This window comes from Elephas maximus, chromosome 19 (assembly GCF_024166365.1).
Source record: "Elephas maximus indicus isolate mEleMax1 chromosome 19, mEleMax1 primary haplotype, whole genome shotgun sequence".
NCBI lineage: Eukaryota > Metazoa > Chordata > Mammalia > Proboscidea > Elephantidae > Elephas > Elephas maximus.
Window position 1 is genome coordinate 47956169 of NC_064837.1, and position 22827 is coordinate 47978995.

General features: G+C 40.3%; 2 protein-coding genes across 2 annotated transcripts; both read right to left on the reverse strand.

The window, feature by feature from the left end:
• Positions 1 to 1599: 1599 nt before the first annotated feature.
• KRT12 (keratin 12) lies at positions 1600 to 6996 on the reverse strand. The gene is made up of 8 exons (XM_049858821.1): positions 6433 to 6996; positions 5819 to 5901; positions 4748 to 4904; positions 3703 to 3864; positions 3483 to 3608; positions 3141 to 3361; positions 2160 to 2230; positions 1600 to 1697 (listed from the first exon to the last, which is right to left on the reverse strand). Exons 1-8 carry the CDS (start codon positions 6979 to 6981, stop codon positions 1600 to 1602), a joined length of 1467 nt encoding a protein of 488 aa, XP_049714778.1. The 5' UTR covers positions 6982 to 6996.
• Positions 6997 to 14314: 7318 nt separating this feature from the next.
• KRT20 (keratin 20) lies at positions 14315 to 22596 on the reverse strand. The gene is made up of 8 exons (XM_049860603.1): positions 22189 to 22596; positions 19423 to 19505; positions 17816 to 17972; positions 17319 to 17480; positions 17081 to 17206; positions 15877 to 16097; positions 15123 to 15160; positions 14315 to 14412 (listed from the first exon to the last, which is right to left on the reverse strand). Exons 1-8 carry the CDS (start codon positions 22594 to 22596, stop codon positions 14315 to 14317), a joined length of 1293 nt encoding a protein of 430 aa, XP_049716560.1.
• Positions 22597 to 22827: the final 231 nt, after the last annotated feature.

Here is a 22827-nt window from a genome sequence, read left to right on the forward strand (position 1 = left end):
AAAATTAATTAAAAAAAAAAAAGATAAAAAGGAAGCATGACTTTAGAAAGCTGAATACTCAAGCCAGTCAGTTTAAAATGGCCTAAAAACCTTCCATGGGCTTCTGCACTAGATTCTGGAATTCCTCCAGGCTTGCATGACTCCTTCCTCTCCCTTCTGCTCGCTTTGACAGTCCACGCTCTTCAGTTCCATAGTTTCTCCATCCCATTTTGATTCCGTAGAGTAAATAATAATAGGACATAAATATCAAGAGCTCTCTAGGTGCCACGGACTATTCCTAGTGCTTGATGCATATTACCTCATTTAATCTTCCCAACGATCTACCCCATGAAGTAGGTACTATTATCACTGTCATTTCCGTTTTAAAGATCAGGGAACTGTGGCACACAGAGGCTAAGTTAAAAAAAAAAAAAAAAAAAAAGCTGGGATTTGAACCCAGTCTGGTTTCAAAACCTAGGTTCTTAGTCATTAACTGCTGCTCTTATTTCCCCTCTAGGGTTTTGAATTTGTCAACCATCTACTCAGGCTTAGACTTTGGCTGTCCTTTGCCCTAATCCTGGAACATGACTTCTGTTATTGCTTTGTGGTCTGACCCACCCTCATAGAAACCCTACCCTGGGCCTGATAAGGGAGACCAAGCAATATTCTTTCATAGCCTTGTGTCTTTTCCCATGTCCTTCTTCTTCCCAGAGTGTTTCTTTTTTCCCTCCTCTGACTAATTTATGGAGCCTTCCATTTGTCCCCTCAGACAGGTTGTTTACTTCTTCCTCCATGTGTCTGTAGTTCTTTGAACTTGTGTTCACCCTGTGTGACCATTCCTGACAGATGTCAACCTCAGCTCTCAGTTGTGAACTCTTCAAGGCAAGGACCATATCTTATTCATCTTTGAGTGTCTAGCACTGTGTCTGGAACACAGTAGGATACGTAAGTGTTTCTTGACTGAACAAATGAAGGTGCTAGAAAATAAAGATTGCTATGAGTCAGAACTGGCTCAATGACACCTAAAAACGCAACAGAAAATAAACAGAACACTGCTGTCTACTGTATGTGAACAATATGATTTCGTCACGATCTTGATGGCTGATATAAAAAGGACAATACTTTTAAAAGAATCTTCTTAACCTCCAATCTCGAGATCTTTATTCCAGTGTTTAGCCATTTTATGTTATTATTATTTCACAAACCTCGCTCTATGCCTTTGACATTAATTGTTGGAATCAAAAAGGTACACATTGCACATTATTACCATTCATTTTTTATTGAAATGAATTCTATGAAAACATTACTACTTGATCAAAGTTCTATGATTAAAAAAAGTTACAGGCCATCAAAAGAAATTTCATTAAAAGACTACTCCAAGTACAGAAGGATGAAAGGTAATTTTGGTTTCTTATAAAGACTGACAGGGCCACCATGACTTGCATTTGAATATTGTTTCAGAAGGACAAAAAGGACTCAAAGTAAATAGGGAAGCCAAAGAACATGAAACACAAAAATAGAGATTGAGCTAATATGAATGATATCTTACTCTGAAAGGAGAAATTTCTAGTAAATTTCTTGTTCCTAAAGAACCAATCATGTGGCAGATCTTGTGAAATTTTATATTACTTCTTCAGTTTCCTGAACTTGGGATGAGACCACCTCACCATTCACCATCTCTTGCACAATTGTCTTGATTTTTCGGCTTTTGGCTGAGTCTAAAGATAAAAATGAAAGAAAAGGTTGCAAAGTTAGTGTTTCAAATATTAATCTAAAAATTGGGTTTGTTTAATTTAATCTAAATTAGGTATTGGCTGGTATAATCCATGAAACTTAAACTTTCAAAAGTGACTTTTCTATTTTTGAAAAAATGTGTTTTATGTAATGGAAATGAAATATGTTGTGTTGTGTACAAATGAAAACATTTTTTCTTCTCAAACATTTAAAAGTTGGTTATGACACTCCTAACACTTCTTCGTATTTTTCCCCCCGGGTTCCAAAACTTTTAGTACAGTACAGACTACTCATTTTTATAAGATGGCACAAATATTTTTTCTTGCTGAGAATACAGATATACTTGAAATTATTGCCACTCCAACATTGAATGAAATCTTACAGCTCGAATCATTCATAAATGTGATTCTGACTTATTCTAAGTGACTCTTAGGAAATCTGCTTACCTTTGGAGGAATCAATTGACTGTGTCTGAGATTTGGAGCCTGTCACAAGTGAACTTTCATCCAGTCCATCACTGTAAAGAAAACAAGGGAGGATGCCATCATACGATGCTTTCTGGAATGAGGAGGAACAAGGAGAGGGTGCTATTTGAGCTAAAAATTAGAATGGTACTCAAAACTGTGGCCAGAGGATAACCCAAATCTCTTGATTAATAATGATCAATGCACCCTGAGAATAATCAGTTGGTGCAATGCACTTTTAGTTTTAAACCATCCCTAAACTGGGCTCCCATACTGCAATTAATGGAAGATCTGGTCTGAGAAAGTAGATTTCTCAGTTTATAGTCTAGGGTTCTTCTCACTAGTCCAGGCTGCTATTACTTTAGGAAAGTTTGCCGCAGAAGTTCTGAGATGGTTCAGATGGCTGTCTGATGTTGAGCATTCTTAGCATTGGGCCATTGATGTCAAAAATTGAATGCATGATTTTCTTACACATGGAGGTATTCATTTACAATATGCCTCTGCCTTTGGTGCCTTTGTTCATCACAGCATTTTATAAATGATTATCAGGTAAAACAAGGGGATGAACACATTTAGCAAAGCCTAGAGCATTTAATGGAGCCTGGTGGTTAAGAGCTGGGCTGCTAACCAAGAGGTCAGCAGTTTGAATCCAACAGCCCTTCCTTGGAAGCCCTATGGAGTAGTTCTACTCTGTCCTATAGGGCCGCTATGTGTCAGAATCGGCTACACAGCAGCTTTTTTTTTTTTTTTAAAGAGGATTTAATAAATAAAAAGCATGTCTTTATTAGATTTGTTATTTTTTAGAATCAACTTAGAGAACCTCATCCTTATATGGCAGCAAAAAACTGCATCCGCTGTTTGTCAGCAAGACAGGGGGTGGCTGTTAGTCTGCAATTGAAGTTATCTTCCAGAATCAACTCGATGGCACTGGGTTTGGATTTTGGTTTCGGTTATCTGATTTACCCCTCGACCTCCCCGTCCAGCAGGCGGCGGTAGGTCTCGATCTCCAGCTCCAGGCGGGCCTTGACGTTCAGCAGCCGCTGGTGGTCGGCGTTCTGGCGCTCGGCGTCGGTGCGCACCTGCAGCAGCTGCGCCTCCAGGCAGCCGATGAGCTGCTGCACCTGGTCCAGCTGGCCGCAGTAGTCGCCCTCGGTTTCGGCCAACGAGTCCTCAAGGGATTTCTTCTGCAGTGGAAGGGAAACGACACAGATTTACTAAAGGAGTGCACAGCCAAGTGGGCTAACATTTTGAAGACAGCATTGCCTTGGGAAGTTGAAATGATTCTGCTCTATACGTGACCCCTACCGTGGCGAGCTGGGACTGGAGCTCGATCTCCAGGTTTTGGAGCGTGCGCCTCAGCTCGGTGACCTCACTCTTGCTGGACTGAAGCTGCTCCTTGTTGGTGGTGATCTCTTTTCTGAGCTCGCCGCTCTGCAATGGAAAGAGGCGGCCAGGCAACGTCAGCCCTCCAGCCTCGACATATTACAGCGAAGGTATCAAAGCCTTTTGTTTTGGTTTGTGTAACCTTTTCAGTGAACCAGGCTTCCGCATCCTTCCGATTCTGTTCAGCGATGGCTTCATACTGCGCCCTCATGTCGTTGAGGAGCCTGGTGAGGTCCACTCCAGGGGTGGCGTCCATTTCTACGCTTACCTCTCCAGGGCTGCCCTCCCGGAAGCTTTGGAGCTCCTGGAGACATCAAGTGAAACAGAAGAGTACCAGGGTGCATTATGAATTTCATGGGGCTTAGGCACTTTGCCTTCATGGACACCTTCCAACATAAAAAATTATATTTTACCACTGGATTGGGATAAAGATGAATATATCAATAAATATATTAAAACATTTCCTTTACCTGAAAGTTCATGTTTTTCTTCTGATAGCCAAAGGACTTAAAACGTTTTTGTCAGCCCCTAAAATTATCACGGGCCTGGGCGCAGTGCCTACTACGCGTAGTGGGTAAGTTGGCCCTTGGAGGGGCATCTGCAGGGTAGAGGGGCCTAGTGTTTGCACCCAACACTGCAGGCTTTCAACCGCAGCAGCCAAACCAAGAACTGCAAACAGCACCTAGGCTTGCACACCATTCGTGCCATTGAAAGTCCTGCAGAAACCTTTTTAGAGCCCTATTGCCAGGGTCACAGTAGATGTCCATTCTATTTACCAGCTAGCTAGTTGTAGTATAGCAGGGTTTCATGGTGTGTCTGTGTATTACATGTGTTATTGACAGACTTGAGTTTTTAACTTTTAAAATACACTATTAAATAAAAATGACTAAATCAATACAATTACAGTTCTTACTGTCATTACCTAATGACTGAAATTGCAAAATCCAAAAGTGCCTCTAATCTGTTAAACCTAACAGGAACCACTGTCACCACCACCATGACCGTCACCACCACCGCCATATATGCGCAAACACTCCCAGAACTCCAGAACAAACGAGTGGCCAGTTTAACCGGGAGATGGAGTATCCTCCGAATTTGTTCTAACTTGAGATTTGTAAATTTGAAATTGTATTTTTTGGGCCTAGGAGAAAAATATCAGCCTAGAAATGCTACTCTTTCTGGCTGACCTCCTCGTGGTTCTTCTTCAGGTAGGCCAGCTCTTCATTCAGACTCTCGATCTGCATCTCCAGGTCAGCTCTGGCCAGGGTCAGCTCATCCAGCACCCTGCGCAGGCCGTTGATGTCCGCCTCCACACTCTGGCACAGGGCCAGCTCGTTCTCATACCTGGAAACCAAATATAAGACAGTTCAGGGAATCAACACAACCATGTGAACAAAGTCCCTGACAGCTTCAGGGCTATTTTATGCATAAATTTGTGCAACTATTTAAAAATAGCAGCATTGCAATGTATTTTTTGCTTTTTTAACTTTTTCCCTTTTTTAATGATAGCTTACTGCTCATTTGGAGAGAACCCAACAGCACTGCATCCCAAGGGGACAAATTCCCCTTTGGTGGCTGCTGTGGCTATCAACCTAGCAGCCCCTCTCTAGGTGAGGTTTCTGACGGCATCCTGAAAGCAACTGAAAATAAAATAATCATTTGCCTTTTCGCTTAGCTTTTATGATTTAACTTAAAACATTAATAAATACTTTGTTAGCTTTTACCTAGATTTAAAAGGTTCAGGACCATTACCACAGCAACTTCCTGTGGAAATTTTGTGGAGCAAAAAGAAAATTAGTATTTCTTCCTTATGCCAGGGAGTTTAGGGTATGGGGAAGAAAAGGGAAATACAAAAATAAGTATGTGGTTAATATTTTAGTTATAAATGTCATCAGGAAAATAATTGTTTTATTTAGCCCCCAGGCAAAAACATTATTAATTCATTTTGATACATGGAAAGTTGAGATAGAGGATATTGGTAGACTTACGTCACATCATGAGTCAATGGCAAATTACAAATACAGTGATCCATAGCCCTAGGTTTAAGCAACTTACAGCTTCAGGTCTTAAATGTGACTTGAGTTAAAATCTAATTACATTCTAGAATGACCTATGTGAATTGCCAAAACACTAAATGTATAGAGCACGTGGACTTCAGAAGGGTTGAAATATGTACCATCAACAAAGGCAGGAAAAGAGGGAATAAGAAGAAATGGCAGGATATCAATTATTGTCAGCTTTTCTTTTCTTTTACTCACTTCATTCTGAAGTCCTCAGCAGCCAGTCTCGCATTGTCGATCTGCAGGATGAGCTGGGCATTTCCAACATTGGCAGAAATGATCTGGCAAAATAGGGGGAGACACACAAAATAAAATGAGACCCTAAAATATTAACATAGGTTATTTGACAGAAAGGTTTTTAGGTGACTTTAAAATGCTAAGGCAGTTTCGGAGCCCTGGTGGCACAGTGGTTAACAGCTCTGTTGCTAACCAAAATGTTGGCAATTCGAATCCACCAGTCACTCCTTGGAAACCCAATGGGACAGTTCTACTCTGTCCTATAGGGTCACTGTGAGTCGGAATCGATGGTAATGGGCTTAAGGCAGTTTTATTTTTTTCTAAGAAAATACATTTATAAAATATTATTAAAAAATTAAGAAACACATTTCCTACAAAAAACAGTAGTAGAAATACAGTCACTTTATGGAAAGTGATAAAATGGAATGACACATCTTGAAATGATCGTTGCTCAATACAATCAAACTAAAAAATATCTCTTAAGTTTTAAGTGATTATCACTGTAAAATATTGTAGTAGTAAAAACTAAAGGTAAAAAATAATTCCCGAAGGTCCTCTGAAAAACATATTCTTACCTTATTCCTGAGGTCTTCAATCAATGTATAATATTTACTGTAATCACTCTGTGACCTGGGGTCTCCAATCCCAGACCCTCGTGTTTCGTACCATTCTCGAATTTTGTTTTCTAGCTCAGTATTAGCCTCTTCTAGAGCTCGAACCTTATCCAGATAGGAAGCCAATCTGTCATTAAGATTTTGCATGGTTTCCTTTTCTGATCTAGAAAGAAGGCCTCCATCGTTGCCAGAGAGAATACCTATGGAACCACCTCCTGAGCTTACCCCAAAGCCAGCCCCCAGGCCTCCAAAGCCACCCCCCAGGGACCCTCCATAACCAGTGCCCAGTCCTCCTGCAAAGGAACATGCAGAACCACCACCGAAGCCAGAGCTAGAGCCAAACATGGAAGCAGCAGAAAAGCCTCCCCCACAACTGCCTCCAAAGCCAAAGATGCTTCCCCCATAGATGCTTCCAGCACTGGAAGTAGACACGCCCCTGACTCTGCCTGCTGTCCCACTCTGGGAGGACAGCCGCTGGGATGGCCCATAGGTGCGCACTGAGAGTGACATGGTGTTCCTGGGGAAATCTACAGCCCAAGAAGCAACAATCTGTGAAGAAGAAGCAGTGTCAGTAAGGCAGAAAAGTCAACCTTTTATAGGCTGTTGCAGTTGAAAAGTTCACTCTCTCCACTGAAATACAGTGCCCCCCCCCTTTTTTTGGCCATCTCAGCAAGTAAATGAGTTATGCAAATTGAAAATTCACTGGCATAGAAATAATTCAGTAATTGTGCCCATTACATATTTGTTAAACAAAAAAGAAATCTGGGTGGAGCAGAGAGATTGTCATAAAGAATTTTTCTTCTCCAAATTAATTGCCTGTATTCCCAGCACCACCACGTATCTTATACATAGTAGGAAAGTAAGGATTGCTTGTTGAATGGGTAAATTAATGAATATCTTCCTAAACCTTAAACTTTTAAAAGTTTTTCACTCATTTTTCCTGTTTGTTTCATGTAGGAAACTATTCAATCATGATATAGTATATCTTTTAGTGGAATATACAGTTCTGAAATGCACTCGTGGAAGGTTAGGAATAAATGTGTCTTCCTGGTTGATGTTGGATTTGAATTTTCAGGGATTTTAAGATTTCATCATTAGGATGTTCAACAGAACGACCAAAACTGAAACCAAACCCATTGCCATTGAGATGATTCCGACTCATAGTGACCCTACAAGACAGAGTAGAACTGCTCCATAGGGTTGCCAGGGAGCAGCTGGTGGATTCATATTGTTGACCTTTTGGTTAGCAGTTGAGCTATTAAGTACCACGACACCAGGGCACCAATTCAGAAAGAAAACAAACAAACAAACAAAAAACCAAACCCAGTGCCGTCGAGTCGATTCCAACTTATAGCGACCCTATAGGACAGAGTAGAACTGCCCCATAGAGTTTCCAAGGAGTGCCTGGTGGATTCGAACTGCTGACCCTTTGGTTAGCAGCCTTAGCACTTAACTGCTACGCCACCAGAGTTTCCATTCAGGAAGAAGACATCTTAAATTCTTGGGGATTGAGTGAAAGAGACCAACAAACTGTATGGGCCAGGACTCTTCTCATTTTTAATTACAAATATAAAACCCACTGCCGTCAAGTCCTACTCGTAGCTACCCTGAGGACAGAGTAGAACTGCCCCGTAAGGTTCCTAAGGCTGTAAATCTTTAGGGAAGCAGACTGCCACATCTTTCTCCTGCAGAGCGCCTGGTGGGTTCAAAGTCAAACCATTGATCTTTAAGTTAGCAGCCCAGCACTTTAACCACTTAGCCACCCACCCCTAAAATAAACCCCACTGTCCTTGAGTTGATTTCAACTCATAGCAACCCTGTAGGACAGAGCAGAACTGCCCCATAGGGTTCCCAAGGAGCCCTGGGGGATTTGAACTGCTAACCTGCTAATCTTTTGTTAGCAGTTGTAGCTCTTAACCACTACGCCACCAGGGTTTCCATTTCGCCACCAGCGCTCCTCAATTACAAATATAAAGATTCGTAAATAAGACACCTTTTTTTTCTTGTTGAAGAAATACAAAATAATTCCATTTTTTAAAAAACAAAAAGAATTTGACATATTTTCGCAGTGTCATACAATAAAATTAATACTTTATGATTTTAGGAACATTAAAAATGCTATTTTTTAGTAGTTTTAGAAGATTTTTCTTTACATAAGAATTGACCTTCTTAGTAAATTCCATGTAGTTAGGGGCCTTCTCTGATTGATAATGGAATGCTCCATCCCCAGCACTTTTACTTTCCTACAGTACTTTATACTCTACTTAGTATAGTTATTCCTTTAACAGATACTGCGCATAACCAGCAACCAGTTACTGTTAGAATTGACTCTGACTCAGGGTGACCCCATGTATGTCGTAGTAGAGCTGTGCTTCCTAGGGTTTTCAGGGACTGATTTTTCCGACGTGGATTGCGAGGCCTTTGCACCTCTCAGTAGACTCTAACCTCCAACCTTTATGTTAGCAGCCAAGCATGCTACCCTTTTGTACCACCCAAGGACTCCATTTGCACGCAATGGTTGCTCAATACATGTGCTGACCAAATGAATGCATTGTATAAAAACTTCAGATTTTATTGTCATTATCAATATGAGTAAGAGGAAACACACCGTTCAAATAAAAAAAAAATTAAAGCCTCAGGTTAAAAAGCCAGTGAATCATTTCAGTTAACTGCTATGAAAAACGGGTAAAATTTGTATAGAACAAATTACGCAATGTTTTTTTTTTTTTTAATTTTTGTGAAAGCTTTGCAAAACGTGCTTTGAAGAATCAGAAGTTGTCCAGCCTTGTGCCACTTTCACGATTTTTGATATGTCTGAGCCCATTGTTGTGGTGATTGTGTCAATCCATCTCATTGATGGTTTCCCTTGTTTTTCCAATGACTCTTTACCAAACAGGATGTCCTTTTCTAGGGCTTGGACTTTCCTCATGACAGGTCCAAAGTAAATAGAACTTAATCTTTAATATGTTAAAATGTGTCATTTAATGTTCATTTAATTTGAAAATGACTATGCCCTGGTAACTAGCATGCTTTGACCAAGATTTATTCGGAATCCTGTTATGAATGGAGAGCAACTTGAAAGTGGAAGGAGAAATAGCTCTCATTGAATGGTTTTGTGTGTGTGTGTGTGTGGTTGGGGAAGCTAAGTTAAAAAAAAAATTAAGCCTCTATCTTACAGTTTTTAGAAGTGAAATAATTTTCTTTGACAGCTGCCTAAATGTATAGGCAGGCAGGAATGCACAAAGCAAACAATCCTGGACATGTTGGCAAAGTGATTACAGAAGTTGAGGAATAGAGAAAACAGAGGAACAGAGACAGGGTGAACTGCTCAAATGAAGAGTTAATGCTTCCCATTTTTGTTGAGTTTTGGGAATATTCAAAATAGAAAAAAATAGTTATGTGGCATTTGTAAATCTTTAGATTTTTATGAGGTAAAACGTGTGATCATCTTTTCACTCCAGGTTGGTTAGTTTTCTGGTCTTTGATTGCATGGTTTTCCACCTGAGTTCTGTCCCTTAAAGCTACATCTTCCACTTTCTGTGCGTCACTCATTTCTTTGCCCATAACACCTTCCTCTCTTGCTGTGAATAACATTTTGAGATTCCGTAAGTGGAAGAATAATGGGTTGCCTATGTCTTATGCTGTGCTTTTGAGATGAGGGATGAACAGGGAGGGACCCACGTGGTTGGGGCTGACCTCTGGACTTTGGGGCTCAATGATTCTCCAAGGTAGGGGAGGATTTGGGAGGCCGATAATACCCTGGGATGGCACACAACATCAGGAACAACAAGGGGAATCTTAAAACTAAGTCTAGGGAAGAGAAAACAGATGTTTGGGGCGGAGGGGAATAGAAATCATTAACCTATGCTTAAAGTTGGAGTTGTTATTTCAGGGTGTGATCAGGTACCGGAAACTGCCCCTGAGTGGGCAAGGGTGAGAGCAGAAGGGGTCATGGGGTTCACTTTGACCAAGTTTTAATTTTATATCATTCCACACCATTCTCCTTTTTAGATGTTACAGGCAGGGCTCTGTGTAGAAATAATATCCAAAGTCCAGAAAAAATAGTTCTTTCCACCCTAACCTCACCTCTAGGGGTTCGCTCTGAGCTTGATAGCTTAACTTTTGCCCTGATGATTCCATATCAAGAGATGAAATACACTGATGCTCATTCTAAATATGATACCAAAACAAAACAAAACAAAAAAACCAAAAGCCAGAAAACAAACCCATTGCTGTCAAGCCTATTCCGACTCATAGTGACCGGATGTGTGATAGCCCTATGTTTATGGACCTGGAACCTTCCCTGGATCTGTATACCTATCAGAAGTAGAATCATGCTGTTCTGTTTTGTAGCTGGTATAAAAAGTACAGACATGGAGATTAATGTTTCACTTTCACATAGTACTTTATACTATATCGTATAATATAGCGATTCTATAAGGTCACTGAGTTGGACTAGACTCGATGGCAATGGGTTTGGTTTTGGTTTTTGATTCATACAGTAACTACTGGTAGAACCATCTTGTTACAGATGTATGTATAGTCTTGCCTACTTTCTTTGATTACTTGGAAGATTACTTGAAAGAAAAAGCAGGGAAGAAGTCTTCATTTTTCTGATATGAAATTGAGTTAAGAGTAATTGTGGTGTGATGGATTGCTTTTGTGTGACCTTTCTTGCCTTGGTCTTGCAACTCCCACCCAAGTGATTGGGTGGGACTGTGCAAATAGGGCAATTGTGGCCCGCCAAGAAGATTGGTCAGTTTTGCCATCCCGCTGAGCTTGAAATGAGCTATCCCAGAGTCAGGAAGAAGAAGATCCCACCACCACCAAGCAAGAACAGCCAGGAGCAGAGAGTGTGTTCTTTGGACCTGAGATCCCTGCGCTGAGAAGCTCCTGAAACCAGGCGACCAGGAGAGATTGCAACCTGTAACCCTGTAGATGGCGAAAAGCAGTGGCAGGAGACCAAGCAGTGAGACTTCCCTGCCCATGGAGTCAGAAAGCTGAGTGCCTGGTGTGCCTCTGGGAACTTATTGGCAGAGGCTAAAAGAGCTTTGTAACACTTGCCTGCACAAGGGCAGAGGCCTAGGGCCAGAGATAGGTGTCCATGTGAGCACAGCTGAAAAGAGGCTGTCCTGATGGAAGAACTGTATCTTGAGTGTTCCTGAGCCTGAATTGTAACCTGTTAATTCCCTAATAAACCCCATAATCGTATTGTCTGTAAATTCTGTATGGCCATTGCAACGAATTATCAAACCCAGCAGAAAAGTAGAGAGTGCCATGGGAGGGGCTGTTGATGTCAGAGTTGGTAAAGATAGTGGGGAGAGGAGGCAAGTCTTACCTCTGACTCATAGGAATCAGCCTTGGGCTGTTGATCTTGATTTTCCTTCCCCCCTTGGGGAGAGAGAGGAGATCAGAGGCTGCCCCCATGCCGTTTTTACAGTAATAATCCTACCTCTTCAATAAAGAGTCGTTTTTGCCATATAACAAGTAGCTGTGCCTAGTGAATTTCAAACCAGCCTATGCAGGTTTTTTTTTTTTTATTAATTAGATGCATAGTCTCTGGTATTTGCTTGTCAAAAATTTCAGACTGTTCTGGATTGAGTCCTGGGAGGTGAAAAAGAATTCACTTTCCTAAGTTCTTAACATTTAAAAAAGCAATTTACTAGTTGAAGTGACTTTGACAAAAATTGGGAAAAAATGAGACTGAAACCTCTTCGCTTCTTTGAAAAGCAAGGGAATGTGAATGAGTGGAAGTAATAGCTTTTCCATTGGGCTGAATTAGGTCTTGGGTGTGATATTAGGTAACAAAGCTGGCCATTTGCCACAACTGGGTGTCATGCAATGTCTGGCTAGTGAAAATGACAATTAGAAAATGGCAGAACTAAGGACAGGAAAACAGTCATTCTGAGTGTGGGTCAGCAGTCATTTGTCGCGTAGTAAGTTGCTTAAGAGAGTATCATGGCTTTAGACAAACAGCCCTGAGATTCAGTTTTGTTTCACTATTGGTAACTGTGTGACTTTGGGAAAATATTATCTCATGTCGTCATTTATAATCCTCATTTATCTTCCTATGTAAAATGGGGATAATATACTAAGACTAAACCATATGAGAGTGCAATTTTTGAAGGTCAAAAGTGATCAAATACTGGCAAGTTCATGATTCAACCTAATAGTTTCTACCTCATGGGAGTGTTGTAAGGATTAAATGAGAAATGCATGTAAAATGCCTGACCCACCGTTTGGATCAAACTAAGTGCTCAATAAATGGTAGATGTTATTATTTTTCACATATTAATAAAACTAAAAATCCTACTTATTTATAAACTTTTTTAGCTGTCTATTTACTACAATACAATGATACAAGGCAAATTTATTTTTCTGTAAATATTTGCAAGGCAGTTCTTGCTCACCAAAATGGAAAAGAGGATGAGATACAATATGTGGTCTTTTGTATCTGGAGTCTTTCACTTAGCATAATGTTCTCGAGGTTCATCTGTGTTGTAGCATGTGTCAGTACTTCATTCGTTTTTATTGCCAAATAATATTCCACTGTATAGATATACAACATTGAGCTTACCCATTCATCAATTGATGGACATTTGGGCTGTTTCCTCTTTTTGGCTATTCTGAATACTGTGATGTGAACATTCATATACAAAAGACAACACATTGTATGATTCCATATATATGATATAGAGCCCTGGAAGTGAAGTGGTTAAGAGCTCAGGCTGCTGACCAAAAGTCAACAGTTTGAATCCACCAACTGCTCCCTGGCAGCCGTATGCGGCAGTTCTACTTTGTCTTATAGGGTCACTAGGAGTTGGAATTGACTGACAGCACACAACAACAACATCTGTATGAACTGTCCATAACAGACAAATCCTTAGAGATTGGAAGTAGTGGTTGCCAGAGTCTAGAGAGAGGGGGAATGGCGAGCCACTGTGGATGGGTATGGGGATTCTTCTTGGGGTGAGGGAAAGGTTCTAAAATTAGGTGGTGGTGATGGTTATACAACTCTGGGACTTTACTAGTGACCACTGATTTGTATATCTTAAAAGGGTGAATTTTATGGTGTGTGAATTATGTCTCAGTAAAGCTGTTATTTAAAGAAACAGTGAGAAGTGGTTCATAATATACTCTCATCACGTAAAGAAAGAGAACACACGATGATTTATATGATTTATACCTTCACTGATTTTGCTTTTAATCCATTCCATTTCCAGCGTATGCTTCATTCTTATTCTGTTCAGCATTTATGATTGGGATTTGACTCTCAAATTATTCAAAGAGTTGAGCTGAGTTTTTAAAAGGCAATGGAGACAGTGGAAAGGAAACATAACTCAAAGGTAGCAGAATTGTACTGATATAAAAATGCAATGAGGTTAAAAAAAAAAAAAAGGCTCAGTAAGAAATCTATTCCCTCCCACCCCGCAGGAGCTTTTGCAATTTAGAAACAGGAAAAGTTAAAGAGAGGGGTTTGTCATTTACATGGACTCTCTGCTTCGAGGTTTAGTGTAATTGCCATGTAATGTAATTTTCAGGAATATTACCTATACATTGATGTTAGCTGGTCTATATAAAAAAAATATAGCTTGTAATTAATATGCTTCACGGTAAAGATGGCAGTAATGATGTTTTAAATATCCTAGCGCTCTGTTGGATTTCATTTTGCAGGCAATTTGTTGCTCCTCTGAGTAAAACATTATATTAAATTACAGAGACTGATAAATTCCCATTTCTAATCACTACAAAGCATTAACAGGGCTTTCAAATGGCTGCTTTCTTTTAGGGAGCAAAAATTATAGCCACAGTGCTCTCAGCAGCATCTCCTTCTGGCAGCTGTTTATATAGCTTCTTCCACCTCTTTGACTTCAGATGACACAACCTTGCCGTCCACTACTTCTTGCACCACAGTCTTAATCTTCCTGGTTTTCTTGACATCTGAATTGAGATTTCAGCATTAAACATTAATTCAGACACCGGACTGTGCTAGTTTATGACACTCGATTTTAAATTACTGTTATTTTGTACTTTTAGGAAGACAGTTAAATCCATTCTCTTTCTTCAATACTTCTAAACCCATTTTAGAAACAAATGCAGAAAATGTGCCACTCTTCCCAAATTTAAAACGTCCTACTCTCTCCACCCCCAGACAGAAATATCTAATATTGAATTAAGCAAAATTCGCATTTTAGTCTTATTTGTTAAATAGAATCTCAGGATGTCTCAGGACAGAAACAGCACAGGCATGGAAATTGCTCTCCCATAGGAAGTGTGACAAATTTCCCATATGAAGGGTCCCTACATGCAAGACACATGATTTTTAGAACCCCTAGTATCATGTCAAGGAGCCCTGGTGGTGCAGTAGTTAAGCGCTTGCCTGCTAACTGTAGGGTTGGCAGTTCGAACTGACCAGCTGCTCCAGATGTGCCAGTCTGCTTCCATAAAGATTTACAGCCTTGGAAACCCTATGGAGCAGTTCTATTCTGTCCTTTAGGGTTGCTATGAGTCTGAATCACTCGACAGCAATGGGTATGGTTTTTGGGGTGTCATTCCGCCCACTTGAGAATTGGTCTCACTTAACTTTTCACCTGTGGCTGGTAATTTTTTTTTTTTTAGCACAGGCAATCTATGAAAATTAGAACACTTACCTTTCTCTTCCAGGGTGCTTAACTGATATTCTGAAGTCCTTTTTGTTGATTTGTTTTTAAGGAAAGAAAAAGAAACAAACAACAGTGTTACTGCCATCCCCACTTTTTATCTTTCAAAGCAATCAAAGGCTGAGTGATGTGTTTTAGTGGTGTTTTTGTATGTCCCATTTTACAATGCTCCTTGCTTCCAACTTGTGTGTCTGTCTTACTTTTTAACTTGAAAATATATAGCTTCAAAACCGACTCGTTAACATGGGTTAGAAGTTTTTGTAATGAATATAACAGAATTACAGTGGAATTTTAAATCTTGTGTTCTCTTGTTGACTTTCTTAGGTGAGGTGTTCGGCTACCTTGCTGCTAGAATGCTGTTGATTCTCAAATGAGCTCCCAGGGACCTCTGTGGCCTATTGCTCAGCTCATGAGTTCTCAATGAGAATTAAAAAAAAAAAAAAAAAAAATTATTGTACTTTCACTGGTGCATTAATTACAAAAGTTAAGAATAATCTATATCACATAGATAACCATCTCCTAACTTAGTCTGACCACATGACTTCAAGTACAAAGACTGTATTTGATATTTTTGGGCTGTGTGTACCTTTTGATATATTTTGTTTGCTGCTGATTTGTGTGTGTCTGTGTGATTGCTTTTGTATTAAAGACTGCATTGATCCTGGGTAATGAGTGACAGAGTTTAATGTGTGGACATTCAAATAGAACAGCATGTAGAAATTGACATCCCTTCTAAGAGACTTACTTTACAGCCTCTCCTTCCAAAAGGCGGCGGTACGTAGCAATTTCCTGCTCAAGCCTGGTCTTTATGTCAAGAAGAATGCTGTATTCATTGCTCTGGCGTTCTGTGTCAGTTCGAATTTGCAGCAGCTGGGCTTCTAGGGAGCTTAGCAGTGCCTGGATGGTTGCCAATTGGCCAGCGTAACGAGCGTTGGTCTCCTCTAATGTGTGCTCCAAAGATTCTTTCTATGAACAGAAGAAGGAGAGCATTTTTTATTTGAGGACTTCGGTTAAGAGTTGGCTCAATTTCAGTTTCTCTTGAGAAGAAACTCTGCAGGTAGCCATCGCGGCATTGTGTGTATTTCTAGCTTTATCTCCTACTCTATCTATGGGCAACTTCAGCCTCACCTGGGGTCACTAGTTCTTGCTTTTTGTTTTTAGCTTTGCGCCCACGGTTCTCTCAGTGTGGTACATTGTATTATTGTTCTCAAATATTTGCCCTCCCTCCCTGTGAGAGGCTTTATCTCCCTGAACCTTTTATCAGGGTTGGCCATGTGACTTATGGTAGGTACCCTCCTTATGAAAGCATTAGAATTCCTCATCCCATTGATAGGCATGACCATGTGACTTTTTTTTGGCCAAAGAAATGCAGATGGAAGTACAAATGCCTTTTCTGAGAAGCTTTAAGGGCCATCATGTGGTCCAGCCATTGCTCTTTTCTATCTGCCACAACACTGGCACGTCTCAGATAGCAGCTGCTCCTTTAGCCTTGCCCGCAGAGTGAAAATGTCTCGAAGCAGAGCTGTAGCCAACCCATGATCGATGTGGTGGTGGTGGTGTTGTGAGCAATTATGATTTGGGGATTGTTTGTTACCATAGTATAATTTATCATAAACTGACTGATTTGCTTAGCCTGGAATGTCTTTACCCTCATTCTCCAACTTTAAAATTCATCTCTATTTTTAAGATCTAGCTCAAATGCCACCTCCTTCCCTGTGAAGTCTTCCAGATTTACTCTTTCCTCTGCATTCCTGCTGTGCATTGCCCTTTCCTCTATTTCTTTCTGCCCTTCCATGATGATCAGTTGTTTGGCCTGTTTCCCTGCCAGCTCTGTGAGGGGAGGGGTTATTTCTTATATGTCTTTGCATATCTAGAATTCCTAACACAGGTGTTTAGGAAACACACACTGGGTTAAGAAATGGGAGAAATGGAAGTTAACTGTGCTTTACCATACTGAGATGGGACTGGAGGTCTAGCTCCAGGCTCTGGTAGGTGCGTCTCAGCTCCTTTAGTTGAACCTCAGTTCCTTTTATTTCTTCAGTGCTCACTGTGACTTGTTGCTGCAGAGCTGCAGTCTAAAGTTCCAAAAATGGGAAGAAAAAAAAAAATGAAAGAAAGGAAATGAGTTATCTCTTTCTGGGCAGCAATTTCAACTCATTACCTTGCCCTTTAGAATCATGCTGTTACCTGTCTCTCAAATTGTTCTTTGGCCTCTTGAAGGTTCTTCTGGGCCATGTCTTCATATTTCTGCCTCATTTCGTTCATGATGGTGCTGAGGTCGAGGCCTGGAGCAGCATCCACCTCCACGTTGACAGTGTTGCCCAGATGCTTGCGCAGGGCAATGACTTCCTGCAAGAGTGAAAATACCGATTCATTTTAGTCTGAAGCACAGTCTCAGATAAGGCTGAACAAAAAAAAACATAAGAAATCTTATGAGGAATGAGTTAGAAATAAATAAATAACTACACTTATTATGGGCCAGGTACTATTCCATGTGATTTAACCTATACAACGGCCTAATGAAAAGCTAGGGCTCCCGTCATTATTGTTTTCATCTTATTCATCATCACCATTACTGCTACCACCAACACCACTTCATCCTCCTCCTCGTTCTCTTCCTCTTCTCCTTATTCTTATTTGGGAAATTTCATCATTCCCAATATCACTTGTGAATATTTTCTTACCTCCTCATGTTCCTTTTTAAGGAGAACCAGGTCTTTACTCAGTTCTTCAATTTGCAACTCCAAGTCTGTCTTGCGTAGGGTTAGATCATCAAAGACCTTACTCAGGCCTGCGAGATCGGCCTCCACTGTTACTCGTAATGCCCTCTCAGTCTCATACCTGTGAATCAGTTAGCATGCAGAGATAATTGAGTCTCTCTCAAGTCATTATAGGATTAAAAAAAACTAAACCCGTTGCTGTCCAGTCAATTCTGACTCAGGGACGCTATAGGACAAAGTAGAACTGCCCCATAGAGTTTCCAAGGAGCGCTTGGTGGATTTGAACTGCTGACCTTTTGGTTAGCAGCCATAATACTTACCTACTATGCCACCAGGGTTTCCACCTCATTATAAAAAAAGATAGATAATTTTAATAAAATGATAGATTTTTATGTAGCATATGAGGAGATCAATTTCAATACCTTCAGTTCCCCTTTATACATTCAGAAAATGTGCATAAGAACCTAGGAATCAGCTAATCTGGTCCATAGCATAATCTCTGTGATTTGGAGTGGTTTGTGAAATAACTTTCAAAAGTTCCTGAATTTTAGAATATATTTTAAAAGAAAAGAAATTTTTTGCTTTAATTACGGTGTTATTAAAGGACTTTTGTTATTGATGTTAAATATGGTTAGTTAGATTTACTTAATGAATGTACACGATTAATTTATTTTTATTACTTTGTAAACAGATACATCCAGAGTGAATTATATCAAACAATCATGTGTTCTCCTCTACAATCTAATATTCATTCACTTTTTTTTAGCAGCAAAACTTATTAAAAAAATAATGGAATGGGACACTCAGATGCTGACTTAGTAGGATTAAGTTAATGAATTTTTATGGCTTTGATCTTCTGCTTTCCCATTTACTTCTTTTGAATCCCTTGTAGCATTAAAGTGCCATCCTTCTAAATCATGCAAGACTTTTTAGTGCCAATGTATTGTACAAATTCAGAATGAAGAAGCCCTAGCGTGAAAGAAGTTTAAGAGAAAAAGCTCTGATCTCCTGAGGTGTGATGTGGTTACAAATAAAATGGCTGGCCAGATCATATTGTAAAACCGGCAAATTAGAAAGCATCAAGAGACACCCCCGGAACTTGGGTCATACACCTGTAGGTATTTGAAGGGACATGAATGTCCCACTTGGAGAATCACAAGGATAGACATAATTGCTCTGCTGAGATAACAGAAGGGGTCTTATATGGAAGAAGAGTGAACTGTTATTACTCCAAGGAATGGAATTAGGTTTACTTGGTGGAAAGGTAGATCATAGGTTACTGTAAGAAAGAACACCTTAGCATAATCAGAGGTAGTCAGTGAGAGCAGTAGTAGTTACTTGAGGTGCTCAGTTACACACTAGATGACCAAATCTTAAGATTGTGGGAGACAGAAGCTCAGCATTGACTGCTGGGTCAGACCAAATAGCTTCTAACACTTTCGAAACTAAGATTCTAAAAGTCTTTAATGGTAACTCTTTTACTAACAATAATATTGCAAGTTAGGTGTCATGAAGTACTATTAAAAGGAATTCCTTTTCAAGAAATTTTACCATGGTATTAGAGAACCTACTTCAGCCTGAAGTCCTCAGCAGCCAGTTTAGCATTATCAATTTGCAGGATACATCGAGCATTTTTCAGTTGAGCATCTTTAATCTGGAAAATACATGATGAAGAATGATATTTTGAACTGAATAGGAGTTTAGAATGAGTGAATTTCTCCTTAGGATCTGATATAACCTGATATTAAAAAAAAAAAAAATCCAAACCTTTTGCCTTCAAGTCAGTTCTGACTCATAGCAACCCTATAGGACAGAGTAGAACCGCTCTGTGGGGTTTCCAAGAAGTGGCTGGCGGAGTTGAACTGCCAACCTTTTGGTTAGCAGCCAAATGCTTAGCCACTGAGTCACCAGGGCTCCATAACCTGATATAGCCACTGTTACATCAGGGATGATAGTTTCTTAAGGAATTTCCACTTGAAAATAGAAAGGAAGAATAATGATATGGGTATTTAACATAACAGAGTCCTACAAGGCAACTAACTGCATGTCCCCAGGACTTAGCTTTCTAGTGATTTTGCGAAAGGAGAATTTAATTCAACTTGAGTCAACAAACCTTTATTGAGTTCTTTGCCTTTGATGTTATTCCCTCTTAGAAAAATCCTCTTCGCCTCTCTTCACCTGGTGAACTCCTACTGTTTCATGTCTCTGCTTAGACATCATTGCTTCCAGGAAATCTCCAATGCCCTCGCAGCTGAACTGGATGCCCTGCCTGTGTTCTTGTTGCTCTACACACTTTCCTTGCTAGCATTTATCCCTCTGTATAGAAATTGTCTTTGTTCTTGCCCAGTTCCGCCTAAATTATGTTCATCATCATAGTCCCCAGTGTCCACCATGGTGCCCAGCACCTAGTTAGTGCCCGCTGAGTATTGGCTGATTAAACGAACACTTGCTATGTGGTACCAGGCACTAGGGGTATCGAGACAGATAAGCCCCCATCTTAAGACTCAGTTAACTAATGGGTGAGTTCTCACAGATGCATATAGATAAGAAGCCTACTTGTAGAAAATGTACAATGACATGTCTCTTTTAGTAGATTCAGTTCTTGAAAGGCCACCTTTATATACCAGGTCTTCCAGCTAAATGGAACCGATGACTGTGCCTATGTATTCGGGACCATCAAAAGCAGATTCAGAAATGTCAATAATAAGACAGGTGTGGGAGAATGGTTGGCTTATTTTGAATGCTTTTAGTGGGAACCTGAGAAGAATGATTGGAAAGGCAGAAATGACAATTTGAATACCTTTATCTCTCATTCTCAGAGTTCCTGAAACACCCAGGTAACTTCCTGCTCTTCTGAATCAAACTGATGGTCCTACTGATGTCTAAAACAAGTCAAGAAAAACTGACTTGCTGTTAAGTAAGTGGCCTTTCTGCTAAAGGAATACAAATCTTAAAATAGAAAGCGAAAGGGCGATTTTTCTTGATTAGATGAGGACTTTAAAGCAAAGCAGCTGCTCCATGTCATATTTGAAGCCTTTGACTAGGAGCAAAGTCTTCTGCTTTTATTCCACGCAACTGATAAAACAGAGAACTCCACCTTTCTTGGATGGTATGGGAACAGGTTCTGATATGATTGCAATAAATTTGCATTGTGAGCAATATAACAATTTATTACTGTAGAGAGCTTCTGAACGTTACATTGGACAAATCTGCTGCAAAAGGCCTCTTTGGAGTATTAAAAAGCAAAGACGTCACTTTCAGGGCTGTGGTGCACCTGACCCAAGCAATGGTGTTTCAATTGCCATGTATGCATGCGAAAGCTGGGCAGTGAAAAAGGAAGACGGAAGAAGAATTGATGCCTTTGAATTGTGGTGTTGGTGAAGAATATTGAATATACCACGGACTACCAAAAGAAGGAACAAATCTGTCTTGGAAGAAGTACAGCCAGAATGCTCCTTGGAAGCGAGGTTGGCGAGACTTTGTCTCACATACTTTGGACATGTTATCAGGAGGAATCAGTCCCTGGAGAAGCACATAATGCTTGGTAAAGCAGAGGGTCAGTGAAAAAGAAGAAAACCCTCAATAAGATGGACTGACACAGTGGCTGCAACAATGGGCTCAAGTATAACAAAGATCATGAGGATGTTGCAGGACAGGGCGGTGTTTTGTTCTACTGTATGGAGGGTTGCTATGAGTCAGAACCGGCTCGACAGCACCTAACAACAACAACAACAACAGTTTCTGAACTGCTTGGTGATGATGATCAGGCTGTTAAGCCAGGCATTTATAAACCCAACATCATTAAGCATTAAGACCTTTACCTTCTCCCCCTGTTTCCACCCTGAATCACTTTATCCCATAGATCTATGATATGGGATTCTAACACTTGTATGTGACATTTATGACAATGAAAGGAGAAAATCTCTGAATTGACTGAGGTTTTGAAAGTTGGTGGCAACTAGGAGAAAAATTAAGAAAGGTTTATTATCACATAAAAAATAATTGAGCTCTTTTCAGAAAAAAAAATCACTATCCATTTAGTCCTGATTTAGTAAATTGTGACGAAGTACAGATTTTAACAAGGGAGGATAAGAATTACATATTTTGTACGTAATAACTCAGAATAGTTTGGTTTAAAGTCATTGTATTATGCAGTCAGGTACACACCACTAGAGTAGATGATAGAATATAGCATTTTTACAGGGCTAGCTTTTCAGCCTAATTTGTTTTACAATGTCCTTTTTGACTCACCTAACATATAAAAAAAAAAAACATATATGCCCTCTTAATCCATCATGCAGCTAAATAACAGAGTAGTCAAGGGCAGCATTTCTTACCTGATTTTGCAGCTCTTCGATTTGTTTGTAATATGCAGTGTAGTCTCCATCGATTCTGAGAGAGTTTGTTTCATACCACTGCTTGATCTGCACTTCAAGCTTAGAGTTGGACAGCTCCAGGGCCTGCACTTTTTCTAGGTAGCTTTCTAGACGGTCATTTAGGCCCTGCATGACCATTTTCTCATTGCCAACAAACAGGTCCCCACTGGTGAGTTGGCTCCCATAGCTCACCGTGCCTCTGGAGGTTGAGATGCGGGTGCCGTGGCCTCCAGCCCCCCCATAGACACTGGGTGCAGCCCCAAGGCGGTGCAAGCCCCCCTTCCTAAACAGGGACCTGCCATTGCCGTGTGTCAAGACCTGTGAGGAGGAACTCAGGCTTCTGTGGAAGCTTCTGTGCCTGATTTCCATTGGGGATTCTAGGACAGAGTACATGTAGCTTCGGGATGGATGGAGCGAGGAGAGGAGTCTGTGTCACAGTGGATACTGGGCTGATAATTTACAGAGTTCACAGGAGCGAGACTCCTCCTCTGCTGACAGGGCACCTATAGGTTGACACCACAGTCTACCTTGCCTTGTTTATTTGTCTGTTTTTTTTTTTTTTTTTTGGTACTGCAATATGTTTAATTCTATTCCAGAAGT